We start from the raw sequence: 12517 nt of genomic DNA, 5'->3' as shown, positions 1-12517 counted from the left end.
TGTAAGGTAACAAAGTCAGATTTCAGCATTAACATAGCTTGGTCAACAGTTGGGGCAATGGCATACATAATTGTCGTCTGCAGGAGGGACTTCCCTGGAAGTAACCATGCTATCCTTTCCTCAGCCCAACAAACCACCAACCAAACTCAACCTGCTCACCTGCCAAGTCAAGCCCAGTCTGGAGGACAAGAAGTGCTTTGACCTCATTTCTCGTAAGTCAGCCTCCCTAACCAGGATTGAAAATATACGTACAATGTAACTTTCCGGTCTAATTTGCATCTGTAATTTGTTCTCCTCTGTTAGTCTAACAACCAAAATTCAATAAAATGTTTTAGTCCAAATAATTTGGGAACATCGCTGTTTGAAATAATCATGCCTGTCAACCATTGCCTATTTTCATTATGAGTTCAGGTCATAATTATTGCGTATGCCATATAAAACACACACACACACACACACACACACACACACACACACACACACACACACACACACACACACACACACACACACACACACACACACATACACTTTGTCATGCAGACTTTGCTATGTTCCGGGTAGCCTCGGATAATAATATTGATGTATACACAGACACAGTGACATAGTTCATCAGGAAGTGTATAGGGGATGTTGTTCCCACTGTGACTATTAAAACCTACCCAAACCAGAAACTGTGAATAAATGGCAGCATTGGCGCTAAACTGAAAGCGCAAACCACCATACTTAACCATGGCCTGGTGACTGGGAATATGGTTGAATACAAACAGTGTAGTTATTCCCTCCGTAAGGCAATCACACAGGCAAGACGTCAGTACAGAGACAGTGGAGTCGCAATTCAACGGCTCAAACACGAGAGGTATGTGACAAGGTCTACAGACAATCACGGACTACAAAGGGAAAACCAGCCACATCGTGGATAATATCTTGCACCCAGACAAGCTAAACACCTTCTTCGCCCGCTTTGAGGATAACACAGTGCCATCAACGCGACCCGCTCCCAAGGACTGTGAGCTCTCGTTCTCCGTGGCCGATGTGAGTAAGACGTTTAAGCGTGTTAACCCTCGCAAGGCTGCCGGCCCAGACGGCATCCCTAGCCGCCTCCTCAGAGCATGCACAGACCAGCTGGCTGGAGTGTTTACGGACATATTCAATCTCTCCCTATCCCAGTCTGCTGTCCCCACTTGCTTCAAGATGTTCACCATTGTCCCTTTACCCAAGAAAGCAAAGGTAACTGAAATAAATGACCGTCGCCCCTTAGCACTCACTTCTGTTATCATGAAGTGCTTTGAGAGGCTAGTTAAGGATCATATCACCTCTACCTTGCCTGACACCCTAGATACATCCACAGATGATGCAATCGCCATTGCACTGCACACTGCCCTATTCCACCTTGACAAGAGGAATACCTGTGTAAGAATGCTGTTCATTGACTATAGCTCAGCCTTCAACACCATAGTGTTGATGCTCGGGGCCCTGGTCCTGAACCCCGCCCTGTGCAACTGAGTCCTGGACTTCCTGACGGGCCGACCCCAGCTGGTGAAGACAGGATACAACACCTCCACTTCCCTGATCCTCAACACAGGCCCCCCACAAGGGTTCGTACTCAGCCCCCTCCTGTACTCCCATGACTGCGTGGACACTAGAGATGAAACGGTATGAAAATTTCATATCATGATTATAGATACCAAAAGTATCACGGTTATCAGTATTATCACGGTATTGTTAGAATGTGCTGGAAATGATCAAAAAGTACTGATACACACACTGAAATCATTTCACCAAGTTTTATATTGAAAACCAGCAAACAACAAATAAAATTAGCAGCACTATGCACTTTTTGTGTGCATAAACATTAAAATAATAACATTAACATTAAAGATGGCACCATGTGGCCATGAGAGGTAAGTTTCCCTAGTGCAGGTTTAAATGAACACAACCTTAAGTAAGCAAATCAAGTAAACAAACAACAAATAAAATGAGCAGCACTCACTTTGTAGTGAGGCATGGCAACCTTCATCAACCTCAGAAAGCCAGGCCTCTCAACAATTTGAAATGGCATCATGTCCTTTGCAATGTAATATGAAAGGGCTGCAGTGAGGTCCTGAGCATTTTTTTTGATGTGGGTGCATAAACAGCCTGTCTTTTAAATGCTTGCTCAAGTGTCTGTGTCACAACTGTAGAGGGACCAGTAGCATCACTGGGTTTGCCTGCTCTGTAAACAAGGGAATAGCAAATGTATTATTATTATGTTATAACACAATAATGTGTTACATTATTATTCACTTACCCACCCACCCACACAGTCTATCTTCTCTGTTGCATTTGAACATATGTAATGACCCCATGCACAATTTACATAAATACAAATTAGTCTTAAGACAGTGATAGTAATTGCAATGAACCCAACAATTGACATAAATATGGGAGTCTTGTATAGGAGTCTATAGTGTTTCTCCTGTTGGAACACTTTTACAACCAAGTCGACGACTGACAGATTTTAAATGAACAAAATATGTTGGTTGGGTGACTAAACTACATAACGTGTTATCGTGTGCAATGGGCCAATGAGTCCTCAGACACACGACGCGTAGAGCAGCAGAACAACGTGTAGTGTTTTTACAAGAGAAGGTAACACTTAAAGCTTCAGTTTACATTATTGACAAGCTATTCGCAAGTTAGACAGACAATCCATGACATTTTCCCCCATTCTGAAGTCCCCACATCATGCATTGAGCTAAAAGTTAACTTACCTTGCATTCGCTATAAAGTGGAGGTCATGAAGATGACTCAAGAGATTTGATGTGTTGCCCCTTTTCACAGCGTTTTCTTTTTTTTGCTTGTTCTGCAGACTTTTTATTATTATTTTATTATTTATTACAAAAAAACACAAGGAAAGTATTAGAACATGAAGGACAAACAATACAGCATCAAGACACTATCAAACATGTATCAGTCTTTCCGCAACAGAGCCATCCTTATGTGTGAGGGTGCGTGTGCATGATAGTGATATAAAATATATGTCGTAGTTTCCTTTTCCACGATCACAGTCTTGTGAAACCCGAACCCTCCAAGATCCCCCCACAGTTCCCCAATAGCTGTCCCTCAACCATTCGAGACCCCTCCCACAGTCGCCCCCCCCCGGAAAAAAAACCCCTAATACAATTAATACCATTCCCCACCCCCAACAACCCACAGCAAACAACAATGCAAAATAATTCAACAAAATTATACATTTAAAACAAAGGACAACTGAAATTGTAACAGCAATGCCAACTGTATATGTTTGTGTGCATGTCTGGCACTATTACATGTATGTGTGTGTTCTTGTATGTGTTTATTTGAATGAGAGTGTGTGTATATGCATGTGTACACACACCTGCAAGGCATCAGCCTCTGGCAAACCGGCATTAGTTGTAAAAACCCTGCCACTTAGTGTCATTCAAATGTACTTTTGTAATGTTTTATTTTGACTTTTTTTCCCTTTATCTTTTGACCATCTCTCTCTCACACAGCAACTCCACGCCCACTTGTCTCAAATTCCACATACCTTCCCTCAGCCCATCCCATCTATCTCTGCTGGCCACCCACTTCGTGTTTCTACGCAACACATCTTTCAACTATGCTATGATGTTTAACGTACAATTTCAATTTATCTAATCGACTAGAATCTACAGATTCCGTGTTGAAAATAAATACTTTTACTAAGAGTATTAGTAATTGACTGACCCGGTCTCTCCAGATCTCCTAACAGTACTATTTCTAGGGTCAATTTTAGATCAATGCATTTTCAGCCATTCCTGAACCTGAGACAAGAAACAGGCTACCTGAGGGCAATACCAAAATAAATGGTCTATTGATTCTGTATCCTCACAACAAAATCTGCAGAGCTTCGATGATTTTATGCCCCAAATATTCAACATTTTGTTGGTGGCAAGAATTCTATATAATATTTTCAGCTGAAAAGCACGAAGTCTTGCGTTGTTTTATATATCAACTCATACACCCTGTACCATGGAATCGGTACATCAAAAATCTCTTCCCAACTATTTTGCAATCTGTATGGCACAGTTGTCAACATCCTGGTCCTCAAATGAAACTGGTATACATTCCTTTTTATGCTATTTTTATTCATCTGCCAGTTTTTGATCCTTTATATTGTGCAGACAGACCAGTTCACTACCTCCTCCCGCTGCCACCCGCCTCTTCCATTTTTGGGGCAATGCTGTAATCAATTGGTTGTACTCTTGGATTGAGCAGACCTTCCCGTACAACTCTGATAACTCCATGAAGGTCATAACTCTACCATTACAATTTACAATATAATTTAAGAACAAAATACCCTTTTCAAACATCTTTCCCATAAATACAGGTATCTTATCAACCAGCACATTTGGTAACCCTGCAGACAGAGTTACCATCTTCGATTAACTTTTCCTCTGCACTAATGTAAAACCCAAAATAGGACCACACTTCAGATTTGGTCCTCTCTAAGAAGGCTGAAAAATCTCCCGAACGCTGTCACTGCCTTCCTCCATGTTTTCACACAAAACCCACATTGCATGCTGCGCCGGCGTCAAACTGTTGCTAACTTTGGTTGATGCTGGACAGTATTTACCGGGAGTTTTTCAAACCGTGGTAATCAAACACGTTTTTTAATGATAATAAAAATTTGAAACGGTAATACTAATCGTCAGGAATTTTACTGTGGATTATCGTGAAACTGGTAACCGTTTCATCCCTAGTGGTCACGCGCCTCCAACTCAATCATTAAGTTTGCAGACAACACAACCATAGTAGGCCTGATTACCAACAATGACGAGACCGCCTACAGGGAGGAGGTGAGGGACCTGGGAGAGTGGTGCCAGGAAAATCACATTTGATTTGACTATCTGAAATGGTCCACCCACACAGACAGTGTGGTGAAGAAGGCGCAACAGTGCCTTTTCAACCTCAGGAGGCTGAAGAAATTTGGCTTGTCCCCTATGACCCTCACACACTTTTACTGATGCACAATGGAGAGCATCCTGCCTGCCCTCCAGGACACCTACAGCACCCGATATCACAGGAAGGCCAAAAATATAATCAAGGACATCAACCACCCGAGCAACACCTGCACCCCGCTTTCATTCAGAAGGCTAGGTCAGTACAAGTGCATCAAAGCTGGGACCGAGTGACTGAAAAACCACTTCTTTCTCAAGGCCGTCAAACTGTTAAATAGCCATCACTAGCCGGCTACCACCCGGTTACTCAACCCTGCACCTTAGAGGCTGCTGCCCTATATACAGTTGAAGTTGGAGGTTTACATACACCTTAGTCAAATACATTTAAACTCAGTTTTTCACAATTCCTGACATTTCATCCTAGTAAAAATTCCCTGTCTTAGGTCAGTTAGGATGACCACTTTATTTTAAGAATGTGAAATGTCAGAATAATAGTAGAGAATTATTTCTTTCAGCTTTTATTTCTTTCATCACATTCCCAGTGGGTCAGAAGTTTACATACACTCAATTAGTATTTGGTAGTATTGCCTTTAAATTGTTAAACTTGGGTCAAACGTTTCGGTTAGCCTTCCACAAGCTTCCCACAATAAGTTGGGTGAATTTTAGCCCATTCACCTGACAAAGCTGGTGTAACTGAGTCAGGTTTGTAGGCCTTCTTGCTCGCACACGCTTTTTCAGTTCTGCCCACAAATGTTCTATAGGATTGAGGTCAGGGCTTTGTGATGGCCACTCCAATACCTTGACTTTGTTGTCCTTAAGCCATTTTGCCACAACTTTAGAAGTATGCTTGGGGTCATTGTCCAATTGGAAGACCCATTTGCGACCAAGCTTTAACTTCCTGACTGATGTCTTTCAATGTTGCTTCAATATATCCACATCATTTTCTGCCTCATGATGCCATCTATTTTGTGAAGTGCACCAGTTCCTCCTGCAGCAAAGCACCCCACAACATGATGCTGCCACCCCTGTGCTTCATGGTTGGGATGGTGTTCTTCAGCTTGCAAGCCTCCCCCTTTTTCCTCCAAACATAATGATGGTCATTATGGCCAAACAGTTCAATTTTTGTTTCATCAGACCAGAGGACATTTCTCCAAAAAGTACGATCTTTGTCCCCATGTGCAGTTGCAATCCGTAGTCTGGCTTTTTATGGCGGTTTTGGAGCAGTGGCTTCTTCCTTGCTGAGAGGCCTTTCAGGTTATGTCGATATAGGACTTGTTTTATTGTGTATATAGATACTTTTGTAGCTGTTTCCTCCAGCATCTTCACAATGTCCTTTGCGGTTGTTCTGGGATTGATTTGCACTTTTCGCACCAACGTACGTTCATCTCTAGGAGACAGAACGCGTCTCCTTCCTGAGCGGTATGACGGCTGCCTGGTCCCATGGTGTTTGTGCAGATGAATGTGGTACCTTCAGGCATTTGGAAATTGCTCCCAATGATGAACCAGACTTGTAGAAGTCTAAATGTTTTTCTTCTGAGGTCTTGGCTGATCTCTTTTGATTTTCCCATGTTGTCAAGCAAAGAGGCACTGAGTTTGAAGGTAGGCCTTGAAATACATCCACAGGTACACCTCCAATTGACTCAAATTATGTCAATTAGGCTATCAGAAGCTTCTAAAGCCATGACATCATATTCTGGAATTTTCCAAGCTGTTTAAAGGCACAGTCAACTTAGTGTATGTAAACTTCTGACCCACTGGAATTGTGATACAGTGAATTAATCTGTCTATAAACAATTATTGGAATAATTACTTGTGTCATGCACAAAGTAGATGTCTTAACCGACTTGCCAAAACTATAGTTTGTTAACAAGAAATTTGTGGAGTTGTTGAAAAACGAGTTTTAATGACTCTAACCTAAGTGTTTGTAAACTTCTGACTTCATCTGTACGTAGACATGGAGTCACTGGCCACTTAAATGATGGAACACTAGTCACTTTAATAATGTTTAGACACTGCTTAACTCATTTCATATGCGTATACTGTATTCTATTCTATTGTATTTTAGTCAATGCCACTCCGTTGCTCATCCTAATATTTATATATTTCTTAATTCTATTATTTTACTTTTTAGATATTACTGTACTTTTGGAGCTAGGAACTTAAGCATTTCACTACACCTCCAATAACTTCTGCTAAATATGTGTATGTGACCAATAACATTTGATTTGATGAGAGCTCCTTTCATTTAAATGTGAAACATGTTCTTTGGATGCAGACATTCTGATTTAACGTATTTTCTCTTGTGTTCTAGATAATCGCACATATCACTTTCTTGCTGATGACGAGCCAGTGTGTGTTGCGTGAGTAACCTTTCTATAGCAGGGACAGGCAACTTTGTTGGGGGTGGGGTCCACAAAAAATCTTAACTCATCGTAAGGGGCCGCAGTTGCTCGCTGGTCTTTAAAAAAGTTATTCGAATTTTTACCCCGTTTTTTTTCTCCCCAAGTTCGTGGTATCCAATTGATAGTTACAGCCTTGTCTCATCGCTGCAACTCCCATATTTTTTGTTCTGGGCCTAGGTAACCACAGGTTGTTTTCCTCACAGGCAAGCGGGCCGTGACATTCTATCTAATACCGACTGGGACTATGGAATAGACCTTTTACTTTCCCTCTTCTTTTTATCATGCAGGTGGATATCAGTGCTGACCAACAGTAAGCAGAAAGCCCTTAACGTGGCTCTGGATGAGCGGAAGTCCAGTGGAGACAACAGTGTCGAGGACCTGACCAGAGCCATTACCGAGGATATCCGCCGCATGCCCGGCAACAACATGTGCTGTGACTGTGGGGCGCCAGGTCAGACCATGCCTACAATGTGCTGCAGCCGGTTAGGTGTCAGTTCTATTTCAAATCAGTCAATTGGGAAAGTAAACTGAAAGTACAATTTCTCAAACAGGAGTTTACTTCCTCAATTGAAATGCAATTGACCCCAGCTCTGGTGTGCTGTCAGAGGAAGATTAGATTTGTCAGAGGAGTTTGGTTCCCAGCAGTTAGGGTGCAATGTATTTCTATTTATTATGGATCCCCATTAGGGCAGTTTATACAATTTTAAAACATTACACAACACACTGTGTGCCCTCACAGGCCCCTGCTCTTTGTTGAGTGTCGGTCATTTCAGAAACTCTGGCTTTGTTCAAAGTCAGTGGCATGTTGTTAGTAAAAATTGAAAAAAGCAAGGGGCCTAAACAACTACCATGGGGAATTCCTGATTCTAACTGGATTATATTTGATAGTCTTCCATTAAAGAACACCCTCTGTGTTCTGTTAGATAAGTAACTCTTTATCCTCATTATAGAGGGGGTGTAAAGCTTTAACACATACGTTTTTCCAGCAGTAGACTATGATCAATAATGTCAAAAGCTGCACTGAAATCTAACAAGACAGCCCCCACAATCATTTTATCATCAATTTCTCTCAGCCAATCATCAGTCATTTGTGTAAGTGCTGTGCTTGTTGAGTGTCCTTCCCTATAAGCATGCTGAAATTCGTTTGTCAATTTGTTTACTGTAAAATAGCATTGTATCTGGTCAAACACAATTCTTTTGTGTATGGTGCAATGTGCACCTAGCTCTGTTGACCCTGCTTAAGAACTGACCTCTATTTGTTTGGATTGAAAATGTTGGTGTTGCTTCATGGGCCTTTGCACCCTGACCAGAAAAAATAACCTTGGAGAAACACTGTAAATGGTTTCTCACAAGTGTTAGCGTGCAACTGTCTTCCACAAGGCATCGTTTTGCAAATGACAAACCTTATACTGTCGGCATACTATAAACTATGCCCACGTCTCTCTTTAGACCCAACCTGGATCTCCACAAACCTGGGCATTCTGACATGTATCGAGTGCTCTGGGATACACAGAGAGATGGGCGTGCACTACTCCCGGATCAAGTCCCTTTCCCTGGACAAGCTGGGTACCTCAGAGCTAATGGTGAGTGCCTCTGAATCTTTAGTTGGACAAAACAACTATGAATGTTAAGAATACCATATGAAGGGTAAGACTAGGTAAAGGGTGAATTTGAAAAGTACTCTCAGAATAAACGGTTAGAATAGTTCCCCAAGGGTGTTCATTTTCTCCTCAATTTGTGATGAGGTAGAATGTAACAATAGTGATTTAAATGCAATTAAATATGCAGCAGACATGGCATTAATTGCATGCTTTGAGGACAAATAAGTTATTGATTTAAAAAAAAATCTATTCAACAATAACTCAGTGATTGTCACCAACTGGATCAGTGTCCTGTATGCTTCAGTGTTTGATGTGAAATCAGTTTTAGTAGTTGGTCAAGCTCCTCTCAACTCTATTGTGAATGGTTTTTCATGATTTTTTCCCCCCCTTCTCTTTTTAAGCTGGCAAAGAACATGGGCAATTCAGGCTTCAATGAGATAGTGGAAGCCAATGTCCTGAGTCCCTCACTGAAACCCACGGCAGAAAGTGACATGTGAGTGACGAGCAGGGCTGGAATTACTCCCCAGTCCTCAAACTGCAGCCAATCACCTACAGCTGTATGATTCCCTAGAACTGCTCAGCTTGCTATGGGACTTTAGAGATGGCTATATCAAAGTTAAGCCTAATCTTATTCCTCCGAACTCCTTTAAAAGATAACTCGTGGAACATTTTATACATTACATTTTTATAAATACATTACGTTTTGGAGCATGCATTGAGATTTAATAGTGTGCTGTGTTGAAAAGCTCACTGTCAAAAATATATTCTAATTGTATTTTGATATTTACTATTTCAAACTATGAGAAAATAATTAAGATGGGACAGTGTGTTGGGATAACATAAAAATGCTTGACATGTCTGTGAACCCCTTATTAGTAAGGTCCTGTCTAGTGGTTACTGTGTGTAAGAAAAGCATAACTACAGCCTTGTTACATGTGGACGTGCGCCATAAGCACAATCCATTTCCATTAAGAGAGTGACACTTCCCCCCCCCCCCTCAGTGCCGCCAAGCGTTTTTATATGGGGAGAAATCAGCAAGTTGACGGTATGTTCTCTCACCAAATGGCATTGGCTGCTTTTGTCATGGTAGCCTGTCACAGCCACATTCTCACTGCATCAGAACAGCTGGAGCCACTTCTCACTGTAACCTTAATGTTTCCCCAGTGGACTTTTATCACACAGAGAACACAGCCACTGCTACTTGTTCAGAGCAAGGGCCAGAGATTGGGCTACACAGGGACAGATTAAGCAATTTGCTGACAGAACAAGGACCTGGTGTAGGCCCTATGCAAGTACTGACCTTGGAGACCCTGACCCTGCTAGTTTTAACATTAATGGCAGAATTGTGACTCACACACTGATGTTCAGTTCATATTTGCATGAGTGAATGTACCCATGAACTGAAAATGTCATTCTTTCAGTGCTTTTAGGAAATAGTAGTTTCAACAGGGGCTCCCGTGTGGCACAGTGGTCTAAGGCACTGCATCTCAGTGCCAGAGGCGTCACTACAGACCCTGGTTCGATTTCAGGCTGTATCACAACCGGCCGGGATTAGCAATCCCATAGGGTGGCGCACAATTGGCCCAGCGTCGTCGGGGTTAGGGTTTGGCCGGGGTAGGCCGTCATTGTAAATAGGAATTTGTTCTTAGTTCTTAACTGACTTGCCTAGTTAAATAAAATAAAAAACAGACTTACTGTTTGTCTTAGATGTTGATCATAGTAGCCTACTATATCTCTCATTGAAATGTATGAATGGCTGTTTTTTTACTCTTCATATGGCTCTGATTTCCTAATTGCAATACCCATCTGTATCGTGTAATGAGTGCGTCCTCCCTGCCTCTCTGTATCATTAGGATGGTGCGTAAGGACTTCATCCTGTGTAAGTACATGGAGTGTCAGTTTGCCCAACACAGCAGCAGCTCCTTTTCCACTTTGAGAAGGAATTTACAGGAGGCGGTGTGCAGCCGAGACATCTTCAGCCTGCTCCAGCTCTATGCCGTGAGACTGGACCTCAGCCAACCTCTGGCCAACCCTGTGCAGGTAGACCCAATGACTAATCTAAACTCTAACCTGATAAACTTAGTACCTAACACTGACCTCATCCAGCCTTTAGCCAGCCCTGTGTAGGTACATACTGTAAGTATACTTACACAATGACTAACCATCACCCGAGACAAAACCTTACTCCATACCCCTGTGCATGTAGACCCAGGCCCTGTCCAGAAACAACCCCCAAGACACCTGTGGAGTTCTGAAAGTATTTGATAGGTTTACATATATGGTGATAGCTCCATCCTGTCCTCTGATAGGCTAGGTGGAATTTTAGCCACATTGCTTACGCCTGTCCTTCCCTCTGTGTCAAGGGGGTAGGGGATAGGGATTGGTTCTGGACAGGGCGCCGGACTCTTAACATAACCATAACTCAACCCTCCCATGTTTGTAGGAGAATGGGGAAACTGCACTCCACCTGGCTATCCTGCTGGCTGATAGGACCTCGCTTCACATTGTGGACTTTCTTGTTCACAACTGGTAAGTCATTTTATGCAGCATTAATACAGATTTTTTATTTCAAGGGACAGTCAAGAGAGCTGTAATGCATGAAAAAGGAAACGGAAGAATGCCATTAGTAATGTCTCTATATTCCTATAGCTCAAAGGGACAATCCCATCCAATGTGGCCCTTGCCCTTTGTTAATTCTAAACTGTTAACTGTGCTCTGAACTCTTGCATGATGTTTGTTGTGGCTTTAAAGAGATTCTCTGGTACTTTTGTATACTTTGTAGACAGTAGTTCTGAAAGTAGCACCCACGAGCCAAAGGTGGCCCCCCAAAAATTGCGTACTACGTCACATATGTGCTGATATGTGCGCCACGTCATTGCTCTCTCTCTCTCTCTTACTCTCTGCTGTTTCCACTGAGCTGTTGGGCCCGCCCTGCAACCTCATTGGATAACGCTGGGCAGGTATCTTGATAGCTGCCACTCTTTATCCACAATATAGCAGGGGGTGTAAAGCCATAACACATATGTTTTTCCAGCAGCGGACTATGATCGATAATGTCAAAAGCTGCACTGAAGTAACAAGACAGCCCCCACAATCATTTTATCATCAATGTCTCTCAGCCAATCATCAGTCATTTGTGTAAGTGTTGTGCTTGTTGAATGTCATTTTCTATAAGCATGCTGAAAATGTATTGTCAATTTGTTTACTGTAATAGCAGTGTATCTGGTCAAATACAATTTTTTCCAGAAGTTTACTAAGGGTTGGTAACAGGCTAATTGGTTGGCTATTTGAGTCAGTAAAGGGGGCTTTACTATTCTTGGGTAGCAGAATTACTTTAGCTTTCCTCCAGGCCTGAGGGCGCACACGTTCTAGTAGGCTAAAATTGAAGATGTGGCAAATAGGAGTGGCAATATCGTCTGCTATTATCCTCAGTAATTTTCCATCCAGATTGGCAGACCCCGGTGGCTTGTCATTGTTGATAGACCACAATCATTTTTTTACCTATTCCACATGGATTTTACTGAATTCAAAAGTATATTTCCTGTCTTTCATAATTTTGTCAGATATACTT

The 12517-nt window shown here is 42.1% G+C and overlaps 1 protein-coding gene across 1 annotated transcript in view; it reads left to right on the top strand.

The window, feature by feature from the left end:
- The window catches only part of unm_sa1614 (un-named sa1614), a 56126-nt gene that overhangs the window by 25623 nt on the left and 17986 nt on the right, over positions 1–12517 (top strand). Inside the window, exons 12-18 of the mRNA XM_039016621.1 lie at positions 125–212; positions 7255–7303; positions 7633–7796; positions 8795–8928; positions 9348–9439; positions 10800–10986; positions 11390–11475. Coding sequence (XP_038872549.1) covers positions 125–212; positions 7255–7303; positions 7633–7796; positions 8795–8928; positions 9348–9439; positions 10800–10986; positions 11390–11475 — 800 coding nt within the window. The remainder of the gene's footprint in view (positions 1–124; positions 213–7254; positions 7304–7632; positions 7797–8794; positions 8929–9347; positions 9440–10799; positions 10987–11389; positions 11476–12517) is intronic.

Source organism: Salvelinus namaycush, chromosome 20 (genome assembly GCF_016432855.1).
Source record: "Salvelinus namaycush isolate Seneca chromosome 20, SaNama_1.0, whole genome shotgun sequence".
In the NCBI taxonomy this organism is placed as follows: domain Eukaryota; kingdom Metazoa; phylum Chordata; class Actinopteri; order Salmoniformes; family Salmonidae; genus Salvelinus; species Salvelinus namaycush.
This window is presented reverse-complemented; position numbering and strand designations above follow the sequence as displayed.